The following is a 12683-nucleotide window of genomic DNA, read 5'->3' as shown; positions in this document are numbered from 1 at the left end:
TGTGTGAAGGGTTCGCGAGCCAACTAAAACATTTTATTCGAGACATAAAGCAAAAAAATACATTTAATAAAATTGAAATATCAACACTTTATTATAGTGGGCCAAATCCTATCATCCCTGTCACATAGGCGTATTTATTGGTTTCAAGCACGTCACTAATGTCAATGCCACATAAGTAGATATTTACGAAGTTCCTAAGAAAACTACACATTTCTAAGAACAGTTTGAGGAATTACATTCACAAACTACAGTTGAAGTGCGAAGTTTGCTTACACTTAGGATGGAGTCATTAAAACTGGTTTTTCAACCACAAACTATAGTATTGGCAAGTCAGTTAGGAAATCTACTTTCTGCATGACACAAGAAATGTTTACCAACAATTGTTTACAGTTTATTTAACTTTAAAGTTTAAGTTGTTTACATACACTAAATTTACTGTGCCTTTCAACAGCTTGAAAAATTCCAGAAAATTATGTCATGGCTTTAGAAGCTCCTGATAGGCTAATTGACATCATTTAAGTCAATTGGAGGTGTACCTGTGGATGTATTTCAAAGCATACCTTCGAACTCAGTGCTTCTCTTTGCTTGACATCATGGGAAAATCAAAAGAAATCAGCTAAGACCTCAGAAAAAAGTTGTAGACCTCCACAAGTATGGTTCATCCTTGGAAATCATTTCCAAATGCCTGAAGGTACCATGTTCATCTGTACAAACAATTTGTTTACATACTCGTCTCATTTGTATATACTGTACTCGATACTGCATCTTGCCTATGCCACTCTGTACCATCACTCATTCATTTATCTGTATGTACATATTCTTTACAACTTTACACTTGTGTGTGTATAAGGTAGTAATTTTGGAATTGTTAGTTAGATTACTCGTTGGTTATTACTGCATTGTCGGAACTAGAAGCACAAGCATTTCGCTACACTTGCATTAACATCTGCTAACCATGTGTATGTGACAAATAAAATTTGATTTGATTTAGTACGCAAGTATAAACACCATGGGACAACGCAGCCTCATACTGCTCAGGAAGGAGACACGTTTTGTCTCCTAGAGATGAATGTACTTGGGTGCGAAAAGTGCAAATCAATCTCAGAACAACAGCAAAGGACCTTGTGAAGATGCTGGAGGAAACGGGTACAAAAGTATGTATATCAACAGTAAAACAAGTCCTATATTGACATAACCTGAAAGGCCGCTCAGCAAGGAAGAAGCCACTGCTCCAAAACCACCATAGAATGCCAGACTACGGTTTGCAACTGCACATGGGGACAAAGATCGTACTTTTTGGAGAAATGTCCTCTGGTCTGATGAAACAAAAATATAACTGTTTGGCCCTAATGACTATCATTATTTTGGGAGGAAAAAGGGGGACGCTTGCAAGCTGAAGAACACCATCCCAACCGTGAAGCACGGGGGTGGAAGCATTATGTTGTGGGGGTGCTTTGCTGCAGGAGGGACTGGTGCACTTCACAAAATAGATGGCATCATGAGGTGGAAAATTATGTGGATATATTGAAGCAACATCTAAAGACATCAGTTAATGCTTGGTCGCAAATGGGTCTTCCAAATGGACAATGACCCCAAGCATACTTCCAAAGTTGTGGCAACATCGATTAAGGACAACAAAGTAAAGGTATTAGAGTGGCCATCACAAAGCCCTGACCTCAAGCCTATAGAAAATGTGTGGGGAGAACTGAAAAAGCATGTGTGAGCAAGGAGGCCTACAAACCTGACTCAGTTACATCAGCTCTGTCAGGAGGAATGGTCCAAAATTCACTCAACTTATTGTGGGAAGCTTGTGAAAGGCTACCCGAAACGTTTGCCCCAAGTTAAACAATTTAAAGGCAATGCTACCAAATACTAATTGAGTGTGAGTGTATGCAAACCTCTGACCCCCTGGGAATGTGATGAGAAAAATATAATCTGAAATAAATCTCTACTATTATTCTAACATTTCACATTCTTAAAATAAAGTGGTGATCCTAACTGACCTAAGACAGGGAATTTTTACTTAGATTAAATGTCAGAAATTGTGAAGAACTGAGTTTAAATGTATTTGGCTAAGCTGTATGTAAACTTCCGAATTCAACTGTATCTTATGAACTTCTTATTTTCTTTCTTAAGTTTTTTCGTAAGTAATGTTTCGTGAATCCGGCCCCAGGACATGAACAGTTCAAGGACAGATCTATACATTTAAAAATGGCACACACAACCTACATGTCAATACATACACACAAAATATCTAGATCAAATAGGTCGAGGTGTTGTGCCGTGAGGTGTTGCTTTATCTGTTTTTTTAAACCAGGTTTGCTGTTCATTTTAGCAAATGAGATGGAAAGGAGATCCATGCAATAATATCTCTATATAATAATACTGTACGCTTTCTTGAATTTGTTCTGGATTTGGGGACTATGAAAAGACCCCTGGTGGCATGTCTGGTAGTGTAAGTGTGTCAGAGCTGTGCGTAAGTTCACTCCGGAAGCAATTTGAAATTTTCAACACACTTTTTTTCTTATAAAAAGAAATGATGTAGTCAGTCTCTCCTCAACTCTTAGCCAAGAGGGACTGGCAAGCATAGTATTTATATTAGCCCTCTGATTACAATTAAGAGCAAGACGTGCCTCTCTGTTCTGGGCTAGCTGCAGCTTAACTACATGACCACATGATTGGACAATAATCAAGATTAAGACAAAAGGACCTGCAGGACTTGCTTTGTGGAGTGTGATGTCAAAAAAGCAGAACATGTCTTTATTACAGACATACCTTTCCCCATCTTTACAACCATTGAATCTATATGTTTTGACCATGACAGTTTACAATCTAAGGTAACACAAAGTAATTTAGTCTCCTCAACTTGTTCAACATCCAAACCATTCATTATGTCGTGACGTGACTATTCATTAATGTGAAGACTTATATCAAATCAATTCTCTTTGTAATTATTATTATTATGTGATTAAACTAATGTAACATTAATTAACTAAGAAGTCGGGGCACCACGGGAAAATGTTGTTTGAAGAGTTACTATATTCCTAATTTAACTCTGTTCAGATATTTTCATATCTTATCGATTACAGTCACTTATTAATATATTCTTACCTCATCAGTCATTCTGAACGTCCTAATTTCTTCTCGTCTGCATGAACCCTACTTTATTGATGAATCAGCAATACACAAGTTGGCTCAATTATTTATTTACTAACTAATTAAACAATTACAGAATACACAAACACACAATATCATTACACAGTAAATAGTCCCTAGAAGTCTAACAAAGCAGGACAGTTTGGTTATAACACAGTGGCGAATTCAGAGAGGGGAGGAAGGGAGACAAAGGAGTTACTCTATTGGACGTTGGGAAGCTACGCTCACGAAATACAAATTCTGAACCACTCTAATAACCGCTCATTTGGAAAAAGAGTATGCAATTTATGTATTTACGATTGAGCTGTCCTTGATCGTCCAAATCCTTTGGTCACAGAGATGTTGAGTGTACGACTCTGGTTCGGCCACCGGAGTTCACCATGTCCTTAGGTAGAGCTCCTGGTCATGGTGGTGTTAAGAATAGATACTTCGACTTACCCTGTACAGTAGTTCTCAGAGTTGATCTCGTTAGAATGCTTCAGAGGTTGTCGGTGTTCTCATCCTAGGCTACGTACGTTTCCAGCTGCAGACTATTAACGCGACATCTAGGATTGGCTTCTTCTGTAGTGATCGATAGCTTCAGAGTTTAAAACCATTATGCAACATTCGGCTTACATCTCAGCCTGCTTGGTCTATAGAGTGGCAACCTTTTCAAAGTGGGGACCAGCGTCCTCACGTTCTCTGGTCTTGTAGTTTTAGTTTTTAGAGTTGTAGTTTTAATCAATTTTGCAACAACCGGCTCACGCTTTAGTCTGCTTGGTCTATAGAGTGGTAGATTTCTCTACCATTTGTAATGTATTCAGCTGGCGCTGCACGTAACTGGTCTAATATGTTAATTCTTCAGCACGTCCTTTTAAACACTTGGGGGAAAAGGGTGTTCCATTACATTTTGCATAATCTCTGTGCTCAGGTGGGTGTGGTTACTGACTTGGTAAACTTGACATGAAAAACCATTTTCTCATTTAGAAGACTTAAATCACATTTCTATCTTTTAAAAGGTGTTAAGATACTTAGTCATTCATTTTAAACAACATTCAGATGCAAACCTCATAATTGAGAACTGTAGACAGAGGCACAGTCTACATCTGGTTCTACCGTCTTTCATGATGTCACAACATCAAAAATGAATTCGACATGAGGTTTCTTCTAGTATCCACTGAACATTTCCACATTATCAAAAATGTAAATATTGTTGCCTAGCCGGCACCCCCGATCTCCATCTCAGGACTGGAAAGTCATGACAATTATCAGATTCAGCTGAGGTCTCCCAAGTGGCGCAGCGGTCTATGGCACTGCATCTCTGTGCTAGAGGCATCACTACAGACGCCCTGGTTCGAATCCAGGCTGTATCACAAATAAAATAAAGATTAGGGAATGATTTGTACCAAATACAATTCTCTTAATTTTAGAGATGTGGCATGTCATTGGTAAAAATATAAAAAAGTAGAGGGCCTAGACAACTGCCCTGGGTACACAACATGCTTGACATTTAGATAAGCTTCCATTAAAGAAAACCCTCTGAATTCTATTAGATAAATAGCTCTGTCACATAATTTCTCAATTTACAATGTCAGCTAGTCAGATGTGCAGCCAGACTTATTAGCCACTCCTTTTGCCCCATCTCTTTCAACCATACCGTTTTTCAATTCCTCATCGATCCATGGAGCCTTACAGTATTTTAACAGGTGCATGTTTATCAATAATTGGAAGAAGCTATTTCATAAATTTATGAAATGCAGCGCCTGGATGCTCCTTATTGATCACATCAGATCAACAAATATGTTTTACATCATCTACATAAGGGTCACAGCAACATACTTTATACGATCTCTTGTACACTCTTTTAGGCCCAGCTGTTGGAACCTTGGTTCTCCTAGATATAGCCACTATATTGTGATCACTGCATCCAATGGATATGGGTACAGCTTTAGAACAGAGTTCTACAGTATTTGTAAAAATGTGACCTATACATGTGGATGATCTTGTTCCTGTAGTGTTTGTAAACACCCTGGTATCAAATCAAATCAAATGTATTTATATAGCCCTTCGTACATCAGTTGATATCTCAAAGTGCTGTACAGAAACCCAGCCTAAAACCCCAAACAGCAAGCAATGCAGGTGTAGAAGCACGGTGGCTAGGAAAAACTCTCTAGAAAGGCCAAAACCTAGGAAGAAACCTAAAGAGGAACCAGGCTATGTGGGGTGGCCAGTCCTCTTCTGGCTGTGCCGGTGGAGATTATAACAGAACATGGCCAAGGTGTTCAAATGTTCATAAATGACCAGCATGGTCCAATAATAATAAGGCAGAACAGTTGAAACTGGAGCAGCAGCACGGCCAGGTGGACTGGGGACAGCAAGGAGTCATCATGTCAGGTAGTCCTGAGGCATGGTCCTCCGAGAGAGAGAAAGAAAGAGAGAATTAGAGAAAGCACACTTAAATTCACACAGGACACCGAATAGGACAGGAGAAGTACTCCAGATATAACAAACTGACCCTAGCCCCCCGACACATAAACTACTGCAGCATAAATACTGGAGGCAGAGACAGGAGGGGTCAGGAGACACTGTGGCCCCATCCGAGGACAGGGCCAAACAGGAAGGATATAACCCCACCCACTTTGCCAAAGCACAGCCCCCACACCACTAGAGGGATATCTTCAACCAGCAACTTACCATCCTGAGACAAGGCTGAGTATAGCCCACAAAGATCTCCGCCACGGCACAACCCAAGGGGGGGTAGGTTAATTAATAACCTGAACTAGATTACAGGCACTGGTTACAGTGAGAAGCTACCTCTTGAGTGGACTGCTTGATGAAAACCATTCAATATTCAGGTCCAAAAGAAAGTAGACCTCTCTGTTTACATCAAGTACACCATCTAGCATTTCACACACGTTATTTAGATACTGACTTTTAGCACTTGGTGGCCAAACACTGTTAACACTTGACATGGGTTAAGGCAGGGTTATTTGAACCAGCTGTGTACTGCTAGGGCAAAAACCAAAATGTGACCCAAGTGGGGCCCCAGGACCAAGTTTGGGAAACCCTAGGTTAAGGAAGGATCACACAGAAAATAACAAAATAACATCCAGATCAGCCTATGAGCAAACGTTCCAAAAATGAAAGTGGCAGTGAATGACCAACCTTGACTTAATGCCTGTTCAAACAACCCAATCCAGGTGGCAGTATGCACCCTTTCAGTTTGTTTAGCGAGTGTCAATCAACTAATAGAAATAGAAGACAAAGAAATGTACTACTTTAACATGGAGATAAGCCTCAGTGTTGCTGCCCATGCTGTCACAGAAGCCATAATGGCAAAGGTGTACCCTCTATCCAACTATGTTCTACACTTGCAGGTAAAGGCCGATCTCCCACTGACTCATTGAAAAACTTTCAGAAATGTGCCACCGTGGTTTTATTCAATACCCCATGTTGATCTTAGCCTGATTGAAGAAAGGAAACAGTGGTGTGAAGAAGATAATGTAGGAACAGTACTGGATCAATATATTAGTAATCAGTTGTATTATTATTGTCTTGCAGTGTATACAGATGGTTCAAAGGATCCCACAGGAGCAGGTGTATTAATTCCTGACTTTAATTAATGGAAGAGACTAAAATGAGTTATCTGTCTATGCAACAGAAGTGGTTGTGATAATTGTTGGATTGCCATGGATAGAGGTGGTGCAACCAAGAAGAGTAATAATATGTTGGGACTGCATCAATTTGATGTAGTTTAAGATCTATAAAGTCAGAACATGAGAATTTAGGATTATAAATAATGCTGCTGTTGTTGGGGTTATTGGAATTGGTATTGAAATCCAGTTCTGTTGGATTAGGGCTCATACAGGAGTGTATGGAAATGATATAGTGGATATAATAGCAACACGACCAGTGAAAAATAATATTGTGGATATACAGGTGCAGTTGGGTAGAAGCGAAATTAAAACATTGATTCTAAAAAATGGGTTAGATTGCTGGCATAGACAATGAGATGAAAGTAGAATGGGCAAACAGTACAAGGAAATCTGTACGGGGTATAGTGTCATATAATGGAGATGAAAGGGAGGAATTGATGTTGTGTAGGTGAGATTAGGGTTTACGAGATTTAATTCATCTTTGAAATTGATGGAATCATGGTACTGGAATGTGTAATGATAGAGGAAACGGTTGAACATGTATTATTATTTTTTGAAATGTATGACGTAGAAAGTGAGATGTTGTTTGAAAGAGTCAGAGAGGTTAAATAAAGGTTAAATAAAAATATATATAAAGAGAGGTTGGACGGACATGGGGAGTGGCTGGTATTTTGTGTGGGGATGATGGGAGTGATGAGGTTTGTTGGGAATTTTTTTTATTAGAAATGTAGGGTTAGTTAAGAGAATATAATGGTATAGTTACAAAGAGCTCCCGAGTGACGCAGCGGTCTAAGACACTGCATCTCAGTGCTAGAGGCATCACTACAGAACCTGGTTCGATTCCAGGCTGTATCACAACTGGCCATGATTGGGAGTCCCATAGGGCGGTGGGCAATTGACCCAGTATCGTCTGGGTTAGGGTTTTGCCGGGGAAGGCCGTCATTGTAAATAAGAAACTGACTTGCCTAGTTAAATAAATAAAAGATAGGTTGTGACTGAACTCACACTCTAGTACAGTAGGTGGCGATGTATGCACCTGCCTGTTCGTTGTGAAGAAGAACTGTTTCAGAGAAGTGAAACTGAATGTGACTATTCTCAGTGTTTTTAAGGACAGTGACCATGGCAGAGGCCTGTATTTCAGTGTCCCTGGATGAGTTTAGTTGCTCAATCTGTCTGGATTTACTGAACGATCCGGTGACTATTCCATGTGGACACAGCTACTGTAAAGTTTGTATTAAGGGTCACTGGGATCAGGATGATCAAAAGCTTATCTACAGCTGCCCTCAATGCAGACAGACCTTTACCCCAAGGCCTGTCCTGAGCAGAAACAACATGCTAACTGAACTAGTGGGGAAACTGAAGAAAACAGGACAAGAAGATTCCCCTTCTCTGCCGTATGCTGGACCTGGAGATGTGCCATGTGACATCTGTACTGGTAAACAACACAGAGCAGTGAAGTCCTGTTTGGTGTGTCTGGCCTCGTACTGCGAGACTCACATTCAGCTCCACTATGAGTCAACAGCGTTGAAGAAACATAGTCTGTGTAAAGCCTCCACGCAACTAAAGGAGAGGATCTGCCCTCACCATGGCAAACTGTTGGAGGTCTACTGCTGCACTGATCAACAATGCATTTGTTATCAGTGTGCTATAGATCAACACAGAGGTCATGAAACTGTTGTAGCTCCTGCTGAAAGGGCAAAGAAACAGGTATGCCCAACTGCCAGAAAGCTTTTGTCTTTCAGTGTAATCTTGTTGTTGTTGTTGTTGTTGTTGTTGTCGTCACAGCATTAACACTATCAAATAGGGTTTAATATGTATATTCACAGGAACAGGTGAGGAAGGTACAAAGGGAATGTCAGCAGAAAATCAAGAAGAGGGAAAATGTGATGCTGGACCTGCAAAACATGATGGGTTCTGTCAAGGTAAGTTTTGATCTGGAAAATATGGAAGCATTAAAGGACAAAACACATTGCAAAGAGAAACGTCTAAAAGCAGAGGGTGGCTGCCGTGTGTCAGGATATCAACAGAAAATCATGTAATGAATTCTCATGTACTAGTCAAAGCGTTTAATTAACTGTTCGTCCGCACAGGCTGTTGTCGGTAAACATGTCAGGGGCATTTCTTGGCTCATTTCCGGATGGCTCTCCTGTAGTTAGATTAGCAGAGAAATTGGTCACTCAACCTGTTTCTCACTGTGGGCAACTGGTTCATGGAGCTCAAGTAGAGCCATATTTTCAATGCTAAAATAAAACTACAGAATGTTTTCAGGAATTATTCAAACTTACAACCAGGTATGTTGTGAACCGCAACAATGTAGGTTGTAAACAAGTACATTACGTTGGCGGCTTCAATTACATTTCTACTTTCTGAATTCCCTATCAGTGCTCTGCACAGGAAGCTGTGGTGGACAGTGAGAGGACCTTCACTGAGCTGATCCGCTTCATTGAGAGAAGACGCTCTGAGGTGAGAGAGATGATCAAAGCTAAGGAGAGGGATATAGTGAGCGAGACTGAAGGACTTCTAGATACCCTGGAGAAGGACAATGTTGAACTGAGGAAGATTGATGCCAACATTATACTGCTGACACAGACAGAGGATCACATCCATTTCCTCCAGGTACTGCAGCATTAGTAACTCTCAGAACCATGTTAGAAATATATCTACCATCCTGCATCTCTCTTTTATTTCTGTTTGAATCTAGAGCTGCAAGTCTCTATTCACCCCCCTTGGATTTGAAGACATACCTAGGATTCCTGTTGGTCATGAAGTATATTTTCAGACAATTAAGATGTCCACCTCTACACTGAAAGAAAAACTAGAGGATGTCTGCTCAGAGGAACTGGGGAAGGTCTCTAAAGCAGGTACTTATTAAATATGACTCAATGTGTCGATTAATGGATTGTTCTGTGTAGAAGATAATTCCATTCTCTTTTTCCTTATGTCTTCTTCTAGACAGCTGAGGATGTGTACAGTATATTCTATAGGTAGCAAAGCTCAGACAGTGAAAATGTACATTGTCTACAGTCTCCACTAGGACACTACCAGCGGCTCAACATTGATGTATTTATTTTTCTGCTCTCTGTCTCTCTCTACTTATATCTCTCTCTCTCTCTCTAATCTTTGGATCTGGTCTAGATATAACTGGCAATCTTGTCAGTGAGGATTCAGTAGAACAGAACCTGGTAAGTGCCTACTGTAGTTGTGTTGTAGTACCTTCTAAATGGAATATTGCCAGTGATATTTTGCCATGTCACCCATATCTCTCCTAAAGGGCTTGAAGGAAACCATGCAAGCTGAAGATCCACAGATGCAGAAGCTGTTTGTCCCTATGTCTCACATCCTGGACAGGCTGACTCCTAAGAACTTCAGGGAGTTGATGGTGGTAGTGACTGAGCTCACCATTGACACAGAAGCCAAGCTGAAGGGCATCATTGACCTCATATATGAGAGGGCCATTGCACACCCTGCCTGCTCTGCGGTCTACGCCAACTTGTGCCGCTGCCTAATGTGGGTATGTCTGCAACTGTGTTTGTGCCCGTCTCCTGTTGTCTTAGCTCTTGTTTGCCAAATGTGAGGACCACTTAAAACATTGATTCACAGGCATTTTGACTTTTGTAACATCCTTTTTACTCTTCAGCTCAAAGTGCCAACGTCATGTAATCCGGGAGTGACTTTGAATTTCCGTAAATTACTTCTGAATCGATGCCAGTTTGAGTTTCAGAATAATACATCTGAGCTCTTTGGAGGAAAGCAGAAGGAGCTGGACACCACCACCAAGGTACAATAACATATTTTAGGGAGTAGCTTAAACTGACATCTTGTGACCTTGGAAAGAGGTCTGGATCTCTTGGTTTAACAACTAAGGGGTTGGATTGACAGTTGCTAGTTCCTAGCCCTGATTTCACTACAATATGTGTGTCATTAAAACAAATGTTTCTTGGTTACTCCATAGACAGAACACACTGAACACATATTTGACATACAGTATATGACATCGGAACTTGCTCCTTGCTCATTGCAGTGGAAATAAATTGTGTTATTCCCAATTAAATTCCCATAAAGTGCATAAAAAAACTCTGATGCAGCTTGTGAAGCTTGTCCAAACCTTCCAGGGGGAGGTCAGCCAGCGATTGGAGGAGGAGGCCAAGGCCATGTGGTGCAGACGGTCTCTAGGCAACATCAGATTCATTTGCGAGTTGTTCCAGTTGAAGATACTTACAGAAGCCATTATGCACGATTGCCTCGTAAAGCTTGCAAAGGACGGCGACGATAACTCTCTGGAGTGTCTGTGCATAATGCTCCCCACCATCGACAAGGGCTCAGAGAAGGCCAGGGTACAGCACTGTATTGATTTATTCATGTGATCTGTTATATTTCTATGAGTACAGTACAGTGCATTTTAATTCCAAATGATTGGATAGATCAATCCAATAGATTCAGGTCTACAAATCCGTCAACTACATTCACTTGGCCTGTCTATACTTCCGCAGCCCAGAATGGATCAGTACTACAACGCGATTGTGAAGATTGTGAAGAATAGGACAACCTCCCCCAGAATCCGCTATATGCTGCAGGATGTGCTGGACCTCCGAAAGGTATGACCAGTAATCCCTCAACCACGTTTAACATCTACATTAAAAAATGTTGTTTGCTTGCCTATTTTTCTTGCAAAAAAACAGCAAGCCATAGTACAGTTTCTATGCATCAATTGTAGGAATTGCAGTCCTTCAATACTGATTATTGTATTGCGTGATGACAAGAGTGATGTAATGTTTCTCTCTGTATGTATGTTTTCTGGTCTCTAGCTTCATCTGTAGCAGGGGAGAACATGTGCACAGGACAAGATGGAAACACACACACACACACATCAATATGTTATAAGAGTGAAGACATGTATTGGATATATTTATTTGTGAAATTAAATATGATAATGTAAGACTATCTGCTGTTGATATATACAATTAAACTGAAATTAAACATGTATTCCCTACAATATGTATATTACCCGAAAGTGTCTGTAGTTCTATATCAGAGTTCTGTGTAACCTGGTTTACCAAGATATCAGCAGAAATAATGATTTGCATGAAACAGACATTAAAATATGTGTTCATTTGACCAGGTAAATTGGCTAAGAGAAACAACAGTCTATTTTACAGCAATAACACGGGGGAAGAGTTCTCGGGGAGAGGAGAGGGGTTATAATCTACAAATTATAATTATAATCATGCAATTTTTATTATACTGTATGTGATGGAAGGATCAACTTCCTGGTAGTGTACAGTCGTGGCCAAATGTTTTGAGAATGACACAAATATTAATTTTCACAAAGTTTGCTGCGTCAGTGTCTTTAAATATTTTTGTGAGATATTACTATGGAATACTGAAGTATAATTACAAGCATTACATAAGTGTCAAAGGCTTTTATTGACAATTACATGAAGTTGATGCAAAGAGTCAATATTTGCAGTGTTGACCCTTCTTTTTCAAGACCTCTGCAATCCGCCCTGGCATGCTGTCAATTAACTTCTGGGCCACATCCTGACTGATGGCAGCCCATTCTTGCATAAGCAATGCTTGGAGTTTGTCAGAATTTGTGGGTTTTTGTTTGTCCACCCGCCTATTGAGGATTGTCCACAAGTTCTCAATGAGATTAAGGTCTGGGGAGTTTCCTGGCCATGGACCCAAAATATCAATGTTTTTCTTTTGCCTTATGGCAAGGTGCTCCATCATGCTGGAAAAGGCATTGTTTGTCACCAAACTGTTCCTGGATGGTTGGGAGAAGCTGCTCTCGGAGGATGTGTAAGTACCATTCTTTATTCATAGCTGTGTTCTTAGGCAAAATTGTGAGTGAGCCCACTCCCTTGGCTAAGAAGCAACCCCACACATGAATGG

General features: G+C 40.4%; 1 protein-coding gene across 2 annotated transcripts; it reads left to right on the top strand.

Annotated features, from left to right (window-relative positions):
- The first annotated feature begins 7871 nt into the window (after positions 1-7871).
- On the top strand, positions 7872-12139 carry LOC135538705 (E3 ubiquitin/ISG15 ligase TRIM25-like). Of its 2 annotated transcripts, none has more exons than XM_064964608.1 (10): positions 7872-8498; positions 8618-8713; positions 9174-9407; positions 9493-9652; positions 9927-9973; positions 10063-10302; positions 10429-10569; positions 10877-11125; positions 11282-11386; positions 11597-12139. In XM_064964608.1, the coding sequence occupies exons 1-10, from the start codon at positions 7911-7913 to the stop codon at positions 11606-11608; spliced, it is 1872 nt and encodes a 623-aa protein (XP_064820680.1). In that variant the 5' UTR covers positions 7872-7910; the 3' UTR covers positions 11609-12139. The 2 variants fall into 2 exon arrangements, with proteins under 2 accessions (XP_064820680.1, XP_064820681.1); XM_064964609.1 differs by having other exon boundaries at positions 10904-11125; positions 11597-12138.
- Positions 12140-12683: the final 544 nt, after the last annotated feature.

This window comes from Oncorhynchus masou, unplaced genomic scaffold (assembly GCF_036934945.1).
Source record: "Oncorhynchus masou masou isolate Uvic2021 unplaced genomic scaffold, UVic_Omas_1.1 unplaced_scaffold_2___fragment_2___debris, whole genome shotgun sequence".
NCBI lineage: Eukaryota > Metazoa > Chordata > Actinopteri > Salmoniformes > Salmonidae > Oncorhynchus > Oncorhynchus masou.
This window is presented reverse-complemented; position numbering and strand designations above follow the sequence as displayed.